A 13,710-nucleotide genomic window follows, 5' to 3' on the forward strand; every position below is an offset into this window, starting at 1 on the left:
GCATGAGAGGAGTCGCTCGAGTTTGCTGGGCCAGATAATAAAATGGTTAAGAAATTGGATGAACTGACAATACCGAAACTCTGCATAAGATTGAATACGCTCTGTGTATGTGTATCCTTGCAAGCTAAAACCTTCATATTTTTCCCTGTGAAAACTCAATAATAAGATTCTTTTTCTTTCTATTCTGTGTTCATGGATCAGTATATTCAGAAACAAATAAGTGCAACTGAAGATGGCATAAGGAAATCTTTGACACTTGTCCAATCATCTCTAGCCAAGAGATCAAGTAAGCTCATCTACTTGAGATTAGACTTTTTTTCTCTTCATTTCTGGTTGTTGCCGTTTGTTGAAATGTGCACTGGCGGAGCCATTGCAGATATCGAGACTGACGAAGCTGAAGAGGAGAATTCACTGACGCATAGTGAAGCTGTTGATGAACTCTTTGCTACTACCTATGACAGCCTCAGGGAGACCAATGCCAATTGCATAACCAAAACCCGTGACCTAATTGGTAAGCTAATACAAAGTCTCGTGTCCGTCTGCAGCATTTTAAATTTGAGATTAACTGAAAAATCTGTCAAACCGAACCAATTCTCTGCAACCTTAAGCGTCAGAAATCAAATTGTCTAGTTGGATGACCTTTCTTATCGACAAATAAGATGTATTGTCATTTTTAACTGTTTGCAGACGTATAAAACAACAAGATATGCCATCTTCTGTCTTTATCAGACATGCTCGTGAATAAGCAATGCATATTTATCATGTTCCAGTTCTGTTTGCAAACGTACATATTCCTCTTTGATTGTTGTTACCTCATTAATGAGAGAGAATGTTAGATGGATTGTATTTCTTTAATATCATGTTTCTACATTTATTGTTTTGTTAACAGGGGCAAGAGTGATATTCTGGGATCTGAGAGATATGTTCCTAGTACAGTTGTACAATGGCACAGTCGAAGGCTCCCGCTTGGAAAGATTACTCCCTCGCATTGATTCTGTAAAAAAAAAATCATCTCTTTCCCTGATTTACCCCTTCCTACTAAGCATGAACTTACACTGAGAAATGAATTGCACAGGTCCTTGATAATGTATGCAGTTTGAGTTATGAGGACTCGCGAGACATGGTGGTTTTAAGCATCTGCCGATCCGCTTTGGTAACGCTTCTTCTCCCTCACATGTGTACAAGTTAGAAAACTTCCAAATTCATTTGTGCTCACTAAAACTCTATGCTTATCTTACATAGGAAGCTTATGTTCGAGTATTACTTGATGGAGGGCCAACTCGTGCTTTTTCGGATTCAGACATCCCTTTGATGGAAGAAGATCTCAGTATTTTGAAGGTGAGTAATTTACATTTTTATTCTGAATTCTTTACTATAATCAAACAATCAAAGTTTCTTCTGTACCAAATTTCGAGCTCTAGTATCTTCGTATACACACTATATTCAATTAATTCTAGACAACAGCATCATAAAACTAGAAATTAGGTTCTACTGCTTTGAAGCTGGGTTCTGCAATCATTCTTTCCTATGAGAACCTGGTCTCTATTCATGAATAGGGCAGTTCACTAACCTTTGCCATGCATTCTGGTAGGAGTTCTTCATCGCCGATGGAGAAGGTCTTCCTCGTTCCCTAGTTGACCAAGAAGCAAAGCAGGCACAAGAGATTCTCGACCTGTACTCTCTGGAGGTAAAATTATATTTCGTCCACTTGCGAAATTAGTTTCATTTCACAGAAAACCTGAGATACTAAAGTTTTTTCGGATTATGTCCGATCTCGGTTGTAGAGTGAAATGCTAATACAGATGCTAATGACTGCGAGCGAGTTAATTAACATGGGAGTGAGTTCAGAGCAACGTCGCTTGGAGGACGCACAGACACTAGTCAGAGTTCTTTGCCACAAGAAAGACCGAAACGCCTCCAAATTTTTGAAGCGCCAGTACGAGCTTCCTATGTCATCAGGTAACAAGTTGGACTATCTTTAACTAAGAAATAAAAAAATTCATCAAGATCATTACAAGTAGAGCTACAATTAATTGTTTTGAACTAAAGGATTCTGTAACAACATTGTCAATAAGTCTAAGAAAACCATTCCTCTGCTGTTTTTGCAGAGTATGAAGATCCAACTTCGAATCTGCCTGTTTTATCCGAAATCGTGAGAAGCACATCTTCCCGCTGGAGCCAAACGAGCCAGAATAGTTTCAGCTCCATCAAGAAGAAGATTCAAGAAGCAACATCCGAGATCAGGAACAACTCAGGATGGTAGGATCTGTGTGTTTTGTACCCTCAACTCAGTATAATTTGTGAAACATCTCACATTGCTCCAATTTTTCCGCTCGGGGTCAGCCCAATGACTCGCCTTTTCAATGGGAATCAGTGACAGTTTTCCTGCAACTTGGTAAAATCTTTTCATTTTCCGAGTTCAAGCCATGGTCCATTATGGTTACTAGAGTTCTTCTCCTCCATCGGCTCTGACTTGACATCAGAGCCTTGTTCTCCTTCCCGTATCTCCTCATCATCTTCCTCTGTTGCAGCACCCAACTCCTCGTCTCTTCTAGCTCGCTTCACACCAATCGAAACCCCAAACAACCTCGGTGTCAAATCCTCATCAAGCTTCAAACCAATCCCTGTTTCTATCCTAGAAGCCATTGCCATGGCTTCACTCAACTCTTGTCTCTCAGGTAAAAGATCCAACGGTTTCCCTTCCGGTAACAAACTCGCACAATCCGCTTGACCCGTCGTGAAATTCGCCATCAACGAGTAGATATTCGCATACAATCCTTTAAGCTTCGTCAGCTCTTGGCTCAACTGTACATTCTCTTTCCTCAACCTCTCGTTCTCCTCGATCAGCTCCGGCGTAGTGGTGCAGCTCGTCGTCCTCTGAAGAACCGCACCAACCGCCGCCGCTCCTCCGGTGGTCGCGGCTGCAGCCGCAGGTGATGAGTTAGACGATATTACCTGCTCTTCTCCAGAGTTCGACGGAGATACAGTGTGAGCTATGGCCGGAACCGCTGCAACTGTAACAGCTGAAGCCGCTACCGCCGCCGCCGCTGCAGCAGCTGCGGCGGCCATAGCTGGCTGAGAGATTTTCCGTCGTTGAATATCCCGAAGGAGAATCTTCTCACCTCGACGGAAACAGTCGTTAGAAAACTCCCAACGATCAGGAACTACTTTTCGAAATCCCTAAACCATGTTAAAACCGAATCTGTGTCACTACCAAATCAATATTAGGATTGATTTAAGCTAAATCGAGAGTTAAAAAAAAAACTCACGTAAGTGTTGAGCTGACGAACAAAACTTGAGAAATTATTGTGTTTGAAGTATTTTGGGAGAAGATCTCTAGCGAATTCAGCTGGTCTCCACACGATGAAAGTTGATCCATCTTCGTTCCACGAAATCAATTCGTCGTAAACCGGATCATCCACAAGCTGATACGTTTTCGTTAAAAACGGCGTCGGAATTGACCTCTGCGAATCTCCACCAACACCACTTCCGCCACCACCACCGCCGCCACATCCACTACTTCCGCCACTGTTCCCGGCGCTACAACCACCACCGCCGCCGCCAACTCCGGCAACCGTCGGAGTTTCTCCGGTCTGTTCCCCCGGCATGAGTTTTAGATCCACACACCTCAAAAAACCTGAACTTTATTATTACCAATATCCAAATTAAGATTAGATTCGGAAATAAAATTGCTGTAACAAATGATAGAGAAAATGATGGATTTACCAATGGAAATGAGCTATTTTTGTTTTACTTATTGTTGTTGCTTGAAGAAATTTCGAATCATGAGATCCGAATTACAAAAAAAAAATAGACGCAGGAGAGAAAAGAGATGTCTTTAAACCAAATCCAAAACACTCCAAAAAAAATTGTTCTCTTTACACCAACCAACAAAAGAGATTGCCACAATCCGAAAAGGAGCCCGTGACGAACACACGTTTGATCTCAAAGCTAGAGAGACAGAGGGAGATTGTGATTGAGTTTGTGTCTTTGAAGTTCTAGAAGGTTCTGGCAAATACGGATTGATAATAAAGATGAAATGGAGAGAGGAGAGAGATGAGAAGACAGATCGGAAGTTCCAGAAGGAAAGAAAAAATTGATTTAAGAAAAAAAAAAAAAAAAAAAAAGAGATCGAGGAAGAAAAGGGTAAAATGGGGATAAAAGTGAAGGGGTCCACAAGAAGGAAAGAGTATAGGAATGTGCGAGAAGAGCGTATGTGGCTTTCCCTCCTTTTCCAGAAGTTTCTTCTTCTTCTTCCTTCTTCTTTACTTACCTTTATGACCCTGTTTTTAATTTCAGTAAACGGTAATAAATATATTGATAAATGATAACATATTATAATTAAATGTAAGTGGAATAAGCTTAGAGTCGAATTAATTATTCGTGAGTTGACTCTCTTTTTTGTTGTTGTTGTTATGTTACATTAATCATACTTCCAATATAGATAATGTAGACTAAACTATTCGTAATAAAAAAGTGAAAACAAAAAAAAATAATTTACCCACAAAAAAAGCCAAAAAAAAACGATTTCAGTATATAAAAGCTCAATATACTTACCAACAGTTATTTTGTAGAGTATTTCATGTTTTTATGACTTGTATGTGAGAATCAATTAAAGCTCAAAATTATCTTCGGTAGATTTTTATATATACTGTATTTTCAAAGTCAAAAGTTTGAATAGTATACTTAACTTGTATAAATATACTTTCTTTAAACAAAAAAGCTAGACCAAAATGCTTCTACGGTTCTCTGTAATTTTCTTTTCAATGTATTGTTTTATTATTTTTAGAATCAATTAATTGATATAACGACAACAATGCATAGGATAGAAAATTCTACTATAGGTCGAGAATGGTTTTACGTCTTTTGTAAAAGTGTTTTGTATTTCAGTGATGGACGTATAACTTTTTTACCCTACATCTTTTTCTTTTTTTTGGCAACCTTTTGTCTAAACTTTTTTATCACCTAAAATATTCATCATCAACCATTAATTAAAATCTGTTCTTACTTCTTAGTTGAAGTGTTTGAACGCACTTGTTGTTGCTGTCGTATTCAAAGTAAGGTTTTTGGTCAGAGTAAATATTCATTGATATTTGACCATGAAATATAGAAATGCAGAACTGAAACGGGCTAGCATTCAACTATACTTGCGAGTCATACAGTCTACATAGAAAGGCAACGTAATATTTATTTAAACTATTTTCTAAAAACAATAAACGTTTATTGTGAAAACAATCACTTTTTATATATACAAAAAAAAAGGCAATTATCGTCACCATTCAAAAATAAAATATACAAATAATCTAAAATTTTAACAAAACATACAAATCGAAATAGATTTGGTTCTTACTGTATAACCTGTAAATTACTTAAATGTTAGAATAGTTAGTTTTCATAATAACTTTGAAGACTGTGTTTTGCATGTATATCTTTTGGTAGAAAAGCACAAGTTTTGTTGATTACATTCAGGTTAGTGGAGGCAGAGAGAAGAGTCAAGCTTTCTGTTGGATAATTGATAAAACACCGTATATAAATTATAAAACTATGTAAATATCATATGTATTCTTTATTTATCTTGCTCTTGATTCATGGCGACAGTAATGCTATTTTGTAAAGCTATAGGTATTGGGTTCTAACCATGAATATTATAAATGTTACACATGGTAATTGTTAGTTAATTTAGCTAGTTACCAGATAGGATAGAGATGAATGTGGACTTGTTACAAGCTTGCCAGTTTACCACAATATTCAATAATATGCATGTTTACTTGGTTCAGCCACTATCTTAATTCCTTGATCAATCACTATTTTAATGACACTTCTACTACTTTGGAACACTTGTTAACATCCTAGAAAAATCGGTTTGCCACATATATATGAAGAATTTTTTTTGCCCATTTTTTTGGCAAAAATACGAGGAAGACAAATCAATACTTAGCATACAGTACTTCAGTTTGTTTTATACAATGGTCATGAATGTACAAAACAACACTTAGTTACTGCAATATTCACATGGTCGTCAACTCGTCATTTCTTTTTTAGATCAAACAGGAGTGGAATATAAAAACCCTTTACATGAAATAATTACCACATAAATCTCTTGCAAAGCTTATACCCAGAGAAGAGGGTAGAGAGTGTCAAAACCAAGAAAGCAGAGAAAGACATTGAAGCTGAAACTATAGAATTCTTTCTTATGTTTTTCATCGCGTCCTCGTTTCTATGTTGGATCCACGCAATTGCCACGGAAGAAGATGATACTAGTAGATAACATATAACCTAATTAGGTTTTACAAAAAATAAAATTAGCCCAACTCTTTTAAATGTTTACTATATATTGACTATATACTGTGTACTATTTCTCTTCTTTTTTGAACTATAGTATACTGGATACTCTTAATTAAATATGCATAGTATACTGGATACTCTTAATTAAATATGCATTTGATTGATAAATAATAAGTATGATAAAAAAAAATACCTGATCAAGAATGAAGCTGATGTAATCGGAGAGAGGCTCAGAGATTAAAACTCCTCTGTGAGTAATATCACAAATTCCTTTGAATGTTTGAAGAGATGTATACACGAATCCTGTCACTGCTACACCAAAACAATACCTACGTACAGAGATATTGTTTCTTTTATGATAACATTTTCAATACTTCTTAATATAAATTAGATATAAGAAAATCATCCAATTTTTTTCCTTCACATTCTTTTCTCTATATGTTTACGCTTAACTATTCATGGATATAGGGACACTTTGGTACTGAACAAGGGCGGACGTAGGATGAGCAGCATCCATGGGGGCAAATGCCACGGTGCCACCACTACTATTTCATTTTAAATGTAACTAATTAAGCTAAAATTTACTGTCCCATTTCTATATATATAAATATATTTGGGCTTAAGAGCGCTTTTTTTTGCCCCATCTTAATTTCTTCTTCCATCAAGCACATCTTGCAATCTTGCCTCCGCATTTTAATTTGTTGCTAAATATTATTCGTTCAGTGTTCTTGTCATAGAAAATCCCTAAGTTTTCATGGTCATGGATCTATATGCCCACAAGGGTCCCCTAGCCAGTCATGGTTGTCCAACTCCCGCGCAAAGTTTTATGTATCACTTCATATATTTAACATATTTTAAAGTATTTCATGTATATTAAAAGTTTTTTTTTGTGATAAAGGAAAGATCGGATTCGAAACACCCAAGTAAACAGGAGATGACCACCACCAAACAACATAGCTGTAAGGCACGTCTATCCATGTATATTAAAAAATTAATAATTAAATTTGTCTACAGATTTTAAGTAGTACTAAATGTGAATAACAATAAATAAACTCTATAAGCTTGCATAGAAATAACAAAACAAGATATCATATAAAAAAATTCTTAAAAATAACTTAGTATTAAAAAATTGAGAAGAGGATAAGGTTCTTACAATAGTTCAGGATGTGAAGCGAAACTCGAGGAGCTCTGAGTCCGATGTCTCAGTGAAGGCCGATGAACATTCACTGCCAGGGAAAGAGCAGAGACAAAACAGAGAACCAAAGTTATAAACCGGAGAACCAAACCGGAAACATGAACCGACGCTCGCCGTGAGCTGAACCTCGAAGCCGACGGTGTTACGGAATATGCAAAGGAAAACGGCGTTGGAACTGACGGCGTCTGATGAGAGATTGGCGACGCCGTCACTGAACTATCTGACGAACCGTAAGTGATCACAACTACGGGATCTTTATGTTCTTTCATCAATATTCGAGTTTCACAAAAATAATTCAAGAGAGACTGATTTATATGATTCTTTTTCTTAATTTGAGATATATCTTATTTAAAGATGAAAGGGTTGGCTGATACTGGATTAAAAATTTAGATGAAGTTTCAGCGAAAGTTTGTTAGAATCTTCGACCTTTCTTCTTCCATGTTATAATCTTATAATATGCATAATTGTATAACTTGTATGACCAAAATATCTAAATATATATTTATTATTCTAGCATACACTAGATCTATTTTATTACTCATATCGATATAAAAATAATAATGTAATTAATAGAATTAACCGTATATGATTTTCATGAAAAATATAAATAAATGCACATATCACAAATCTAAAACCCAGTAATTAATGAGAAAAAGGTCGGACAAAATATCATCGCCAATAACAATTACTACAATTAGATGACGTTACTTACATTTGTTTTTCTCATATTAATTTTATTAGATGCATTTAATTCCTCGTAACAAACTGACATGCATTATGTACAATAAGGATTTAGGAGTTTCTAATCTTCTGGTTAAGCCGATCCTTACCACATTAAAATTCTAGTACTGGAAAATCGATCCAAATATTAAAACAAGAAAGCAGAACCGACTCGGATTTATTTATAATGTACATAAATCCTTTAAACCATAACCAAGACGGGAGACAAACAAACAAACAAAAATCCTCAACCGATATCAAATTAAGCCAAACCAAAAAAAAAACTAGTCAAAATATTTCAAATTGAATGTACATTTTGCAAGAAAATAACGTAACATCAATTATGGTGTTTTATTTAATTAAAGACAAAAAATTCTGAACTGATACTCAACCAAAAACCAAATATGTACTTATGCATTAAAGCTACTGGAGCTATAACTTATATCTTGCATTATATATAAGAATTGGCATTTTTTCCAATCCTTCGACAAAGAAAAAAAACATCCAAACTAGTAAAATCATGATGAAAACAAAAGATTTTATGTTTGTGACAATTTTGATTGTGTTATGTATGTCGATAAGTAGCATCAATGCGGAAAAAAAGTTTATATTCCCTATCCAGGTCAAGGCAATTTAGGTAAAGGTTGTGATCCAAGATTTCCCACGCCCGAATGTTATTTGCCCAAACCAGCAAATCCATATAGCCGAGGATGTACGCTAATCAATAGATGCAGACGTATACCTTCGTTGAAGCAATTTCTGCAAAAACTTCTCCGTGAATAATGTAGACACGACGATGATTATTATAAGATACATACTAAAATGTTACAAAAAAAAAAGAGATATGTACTAAAAAAATGATAGCTAAAATTTCAGTTTTTTTTTTTTGTTCACATTCATCTCTTTATTTTACAAAAAAAGGGTGAAAATTTATGGTTTAGGATTCATTTTGAATGATCAAACCGTGAACTTTGAGTTTTCAAAAAGGTAACTTTCGTTCTTTTATCAAAGATGAAAGCTAATAATTATATGAAAATATAAAACAACGTAAGCAGCCTTTTTTTGTCGTCGATCGCAACGTAAGCAGCCTAAAACCCCAAAATCAAGATAGTACAAACTTAAAAAAGAAAATTACTATGTGTTTGCCAAAAAAAAAAAAAAATTACTATGTTTTAATTCTTAGAGCATGAACATCACCGTATGTAACCGTGTCTCTTGTGAATAAAAAATATTTTTTAATACAAATGGGTCTTTAGAAATTGTAGAGACGTCTCCTAAATTGAAACCGTAAGAGATGATTTTCAAAGATAGATGAACTTATGTGATTGGCTATTCAATTTGGGAGAAATTTTTTTTTCCTTCCTTCCTCATTTTCCCCAAAAACAATTTTTTCTTTGTCTTCTCCGTCAAAATCGTCGAAGGTGACGACGACGTGTTGGTGGCGAATCCCTACGGCATCGTCGACAGTGTTGGGAGGCCCACAGCAGAAGATCGAGACGCCGACGATAATCCCTCTTCTCTTTCGCCTCTGTTATCAGTTTTCTCTGTCAAAATCAATCGGTGATGAATCAGTTAATTTTTGATCGGTTCGGGAATTCTATCTTCATCGGTTCGGATTTTTGTTTCTTTCTTCTTCAGAATTGTTTAGGGATCGAATTGGATGATTATTTTATTTAGAGGTTTCAATCGGTTTTGGTAATTTAGGGTTATGATTGATTTGGGCATCAACTCTATGATTATTTGATGTCAGGTTATTTGCTTCGTGGTTTTGATTAATGGGTATGATTTAGGGTTCTGGTCGAGTGTATTGACTTCATCTCTTATGAATTGAGTTGTTTGTTGGATATATGGATTTTGTTAATTCAATCAGTGATGTAGCAATATGGTTTTTGTGTTTGTTTAAGTGTCAATAAGAAATTGTTTGCTTGAGATTGAGATTGTTTGCTTTGATTCAGATTATTTGTTTGAGTTTTTGTTAAGCTTCTCTGATTTTGTACATGCATAATCGGTTGCATTATTTGGAACTAAACTTGGTATTTAGTTTTCTTTTAATGCAGCTTAAGGTTATATATCTCAAAAGGCGAAACAGGTGAAACTGGTGGAGCATTAAAGCAGACGACAAAAGTAATTCCTGGTAAGCAACCTTCAAACCCTTAATAGGATTTAGCATAAAAATGTGGCTTTGTAGTTGGTGATATAATAAAGGCTTGTTCATTTTAGGGAGATTTGTAGTTGGTAATGGTATTAAAGGCTGGGTTAGATAGGTTTGAATGCTTCTGTTTAAAGACTTTTATGTCTCGTCGATGTTAGTTGGAGTTCAATGCTTCTTCTTGTTTACTTTGAATGTTAAGAGACCTTTATGTCTTTGTTGTTTGCTTTGAATGCTTGCTTTCAATTTTTGTTTTCAATGCTCTTTGTTCCTCTTTAAAACCTGATCCTTCTTCTCCTTTAATTCATATCCGAAACAAACCCTGCATCTCTTTCATTCCCTCTAAACCCTATCTTCAAAACCTTTTCATTCCTTCACTTCCATTCCTTTTTAATGGATATGTCTTCTGCATATCCATATGCGCAACCCACAAACTTTTTTGACTTGTTGAATAGTCAACAAGGAACTCCACTTGATGATTCCTTTTGTTCACTCGAGCCATTTCCAAGCTGCAGCACCCAGTCTATGTTGATACCGAGTATCACACAAAGAGTTTAAAAGATTTTATTAATGTTATAGCTGAACTCAAGATGAGCTGTCTACATACCCTTGAGAATTGATCAAACCATTCGTAGTTCTGTTATTAAAGTTGTGAATGATCCCTGAAAAAGAGGAGTCTCTTCTATTTATAGGGTTTAGAATCGGTCTCTCTAGACGATTTCCTTTTTGTATTTGGATTTGGATTCGGGAATATTTCCTTTTCTTGGATATGATTAAAGAAATATTCCACAAAGTTCAGATATTAATGCCAATATTGTAAATCGGGCTTTAGAAGCCCATAGGCTATTAATAGGCCGAATATCCTTTGGATATGAACCATCGTAAATCGGGATCAATTGGGCCGATCTCGTTTCAAACCGAGCTAAACCAGGGGTGTGGAGTACACCACCAACAGTCTACACCTCAAGAGAGAAAAGAGAGAGCTGCTTGGACCCCCAGCGACGATGTCTTACTGATCAGTTCCTGGTTAAATACCAGTAAATATCCAGTAGTTGGAAACGAGCAGAAGAGTAGAGCTTTCCGGAAGAAGATAGCAGCTTATTATGCTGCAAGTCCAAATGCAGAGGGTCGTGTACTGCGAATGGCAAGCCAGTGCAAGCAGAGGTGTCACAAGATCAATGATCATGTGTGTAAGTTCTGCGTTGCGTATGACTCTGCAACAAGAGAGAAGGCTAGTGGCCAGAACGAGAACGACGTGCTTAAACTTGCTCACCAGATTTTCTTCAGTAATCACAAGAAGAAATTTAACTTTGAACACGCCTGGAAGGAATTGCGGAATGACCAAAAGTGGTGTGATCTTTCCACCATAAGGGTAATGCATCGAGCAAAAGGAGAAGAAGTGATGAATTGTTCACCGGGCTCGGTTACAGAACAGATGAAGACTGTCAAAGTTGATGTTTCTAGCTCTCGTCCTATTGGTATATTGGTATGAAGGCTTCAAAAGCCAAAGGAAAAAGAGCTACGGGTGAAGGTAACCCTGTGGCTTAAGCTATTGCAGACTTTCAAAGGGTGTGGGACGTCAAAGAAAAGGACTTAGCAACAAGGGAAAGACTTTCTAGGATGAGCGTTCTTGACAGGCTCCTTGCAAAAACAGAAGCTCTGACTGAGGTGGAATAAGCACTTAAGAAGAAGCTTCTTGGGGAGATGTTGTCTACTTAGTTATTTTGGGTTTATGTTTAGAGTTAAGATGTGTTATGGTTTGGCTTTGTTTGTTTTATGTATTAGATTAAGATGTGTTATGCTTTAGTTATGTTCTTGTGTTATGTAATTTATTTCTATGTTAAGCGACCTTTGTATTTGGTAATCTGCTTTAAAAAATATGCTAATGTGATATTTGGTTAAGTTACCATTGTGTATGTCTTTGGTTATCTTAGTTTTTACAGCTTATGTATGTGTTATTGTCTTATGTAGTTGTTATCTTCGTTATCTTTGGTTATCTTGGTTATGGATGGTTATAAATTTGCTTATGTATTTCTTTGATTGTCTTTGATTGTGTTTCAGGCCAGAGTTGGAGTAAGTTGGCAGAAAACAACAACACAAGTCATGTTGGGAGTCACAAGTTGGCAGAAAACAAAAACACTTTTTCACAAGTTGGGTTTAGTCGGCACAAAAGAACAACACATAGAAAATATTTGTATAGTGTTCAAAAATTTTTATGGTTGTAAATATGTTGTATTTTGAGACCACAAGAATTCTTCTTTATTTTGCCACCACAAAATGCAAAGTTGACTCTTCTATATATAGTTTCTACACCATTTGGTGATAGCTCAACACAACGCTTTTCTTTCTTAATTTTTTTGTCTATCAAGCAATTCTCCTTTTCTCTTTCAAGCAATTCTTTTGTTCTTCTCTTATTATTTTGTAAACGATATCCAATTAAAACAAAAAAAAACAATGGCTTCATCTTCTAATAAAAATGGTGATGAATCAGTTGATGAATATTTTGATCACCAATTTGATCACCTATTTGATCAAGTTTTTTATCAGAATATTCAGAATCTGTTCATTGACTATGGACAACATCAAGAGGCATCCAATTCAAGAAAAAAAAGAGCTTTCATTGAAAGAAACCAGGAAGAAGGCCATATACGTTTATGGAATGATTATTTCAGTGAAGATGCAACATTTCCGGCTTATCTATTCCGATGCCGGTTTAGGATGAATAAGTCATTGTTCATGAAGATTGTTGATCGACTATCTACTGAAGTTCGATACTTTCGACAGAAGAACACGCTCTCGGAAGGCCTGGTCTCTCCAGACTTCAGAAATGTACATACGCAATTCGTCTTTTGGCATACGGAACTGCGGCTGATACAATAGATGAATACCTCCGGATTGGTGCTACTACTGCTCGGAACTGTTTGGAAATTTTTGTCGAAGCAATCATAAACTTATTTGGTGATGAATACTTGAGAAGACCCACACCAGAGAATCTTCAACGGTTACTTGATTTTGGAGAGCACCGTGGATTTCCTGGAATGGTAGGAAGCATCGACTTTATGCATTGGGAGTGGAAGAATTGCCATATCGCGTGGAAATGGCAATATTCACGTGGTGTAGGCAAACCCACAATCATTTTAGAGGATGTAGCATCATTTGACATGTGGATATGACATGCGTTTTTTGGACCTCCAGATACCTTAAACTATATATTTTTTTTTATCGCTCACCCAGTTTTGATGATATAATTCAAGGTAAAGCTCTACAAGTGAATTTTTTCGTCAACGAAAAGGAGTATAATTTGGCATACTATCTGACAGATGATATTTATCCGAAATGGACAACATTTATCTAATCTATT

At 35.9% G+C, this 13,710-nt stretch overlaps 4 protein-coding genes across 5 annotated transcripts in view; 2 read left to right on the forward strand and 2 right to left on the reverse strand.

Moving 5' to 3' along the window:
• Positions 1-2,388, forward strand: part of LOC18014722 — a 9,078-nt gene extending 6,690 nt beyond the window's left edge. Inside the window, exons 19-27 of the mRNA XM_024154056.1 lie at positions 5-105; positions 202-286; positions 377-511; positions 890-996; positions 1,076-1,153; positions 1,243-1,338; positions 1,592-1,687; positions 1,785-1,959; positions 2,109-2,388. Coding sequence (XP_024009824.1) covers positions 5-105; positions 202-286; positions 377-511; positions 890-996; positions 1,076-1,153; positions 1,243-1,338; positions 1,592-1,687; positions 1,785-1,959; positions 2,109-2,263 — 1,028 coding nt within the window. The 3' untranslated portion in view covers positions 2,264-2,388. The remainder of the gene's footprint in view (positions 1-4; positions 106-201; positions 287-376; positions 512-889; positions 997-1,075; positions 1,154-1,242; positions 1,339-1,591; positions 1,688-1,784; positions 1,960-2,108) is intronic.
• Positions 1,978-4,084, reverse strand: LOC18014714 (heat stress transcription factor B-2b). 2 transcript variants are annotated; one of them, XM_024154055.1, is made up of 3 exons: positions 3,727-4,084; positions 3,270-3,642; positions 1,978-3,180 (listed from the first exon to the last, which is right to left on the reverse strand). In XM_024154055.1, the coding sequence occupies exons 2-3, from the start codon at positions 3,606-3,608 to the stop codon at positions 2,407-2,409; spliced, it is 1,113 nt and encodes a 370-aa protein (XP_024009823.1). In that variant the 5' UTR covers positions 3,609-3,642; positions 3,727-4,084; the 3' UTR covers positions 1,978-2,406. The 2 variants fall into 2 exon arrangements, with proteins under 2 accessions (XP_024009823.1, XP_006396868.1); XM_006396805.2 differs by having other exon boundaries at positions 3,270-3,637; positions 3,727-4,083.
• A 1,937-nt stretch (positions 4,085-6,021) lies between these two features.
• Positions 6,022-7,934, reverse strand: LOC18014715 (CASP-like protein 4A4). The gene is made up of 3 exons (XM_006396806.2): positions 7,439-7,934; positions 6,479-6,614; positions 6,022-6,276 (listed from the first exon to the last, which is right to left on the reverse strand). The coding sequence occupies exons 1-3, from the start codon at positions 7,747-7,749 to the stop codon at positions 6,085-6,087; spliced, it is 639 nt and encodes a 212-aa protein (XP_006396869.1). The 5' UTR covers positions 7,750-7,934; the 3' UTR covers positions 6,022-6,084.
• Positions 7,935-8,720: 786 nt separating this feature from the next.
• Positions 8,721-8,983, forward strand: LOC18014708 (protein RALF-like 29). The gene is given in 2 exon segments (XM_024154460.1): positions 8,721-8,801; positions 8,804-8,983. Coding segments are annotated over 2 exon segments (261 nt in total).
• The last annotated feature ends 4,727 nt before the right edge of the window (positions 8,984-13,710 follow it).

The sequence above is a fragment of the Eutrema salsugineum genome, unplaced genomic scaffold (assembly GCF_000478725.1).
Source record: "Eutrema salsugineum unplaced genomic scaffold, Eutsalg1_0 scaffold_3, whole genome shotgun sequence".
In the NCBI taxonomy this organism is placed as follows: Eukaryota; Viridiplantae; Streptophyta; class Magnoliopsida; order Brassicales; family Brassicaceae; genus Eutrema; species Eutrema salsugineum.

Bases quoted from the DNA above. Each gene is read 5' to 3' on its own strand.
- LOC18014714 (XM_024154055.1), bottom strand. From the start codon at position 3,608: ATGCCGGGGGAACAGACCGGAGAAACTCCGACGGTTGCCGGAGTTGGC. The intron at 3,181-3,269 runs GTGAGTTTTTTT...AACATGGTTTAG, and splicing joins TTCGTCAGCTCAACACTTAC to GGATTTCGAAAAGTAGTTCC.
- LOC18014715 (XM_006396806.2), bottom strand. From the start codon at position 7,749: ATGAAAGAACATAAAGATCCCGTAGTTGTGATCACTTACGGTTCGTCA. The intron at 6,615-7,438 runs GTAAGAACCTTA...CTCTGTACGTAG, and splicing joins GCTTCACATCCTGAACTATT to GTATTGTTTTGGTGTAGCAG. The intron at 6,277-6,478 runs GTATTTTTTTTT...AAACCTAATTAG, and splicing joins TCAGCTTCATTCTTGATCAG to GTTATATGTTATCTACTAGT.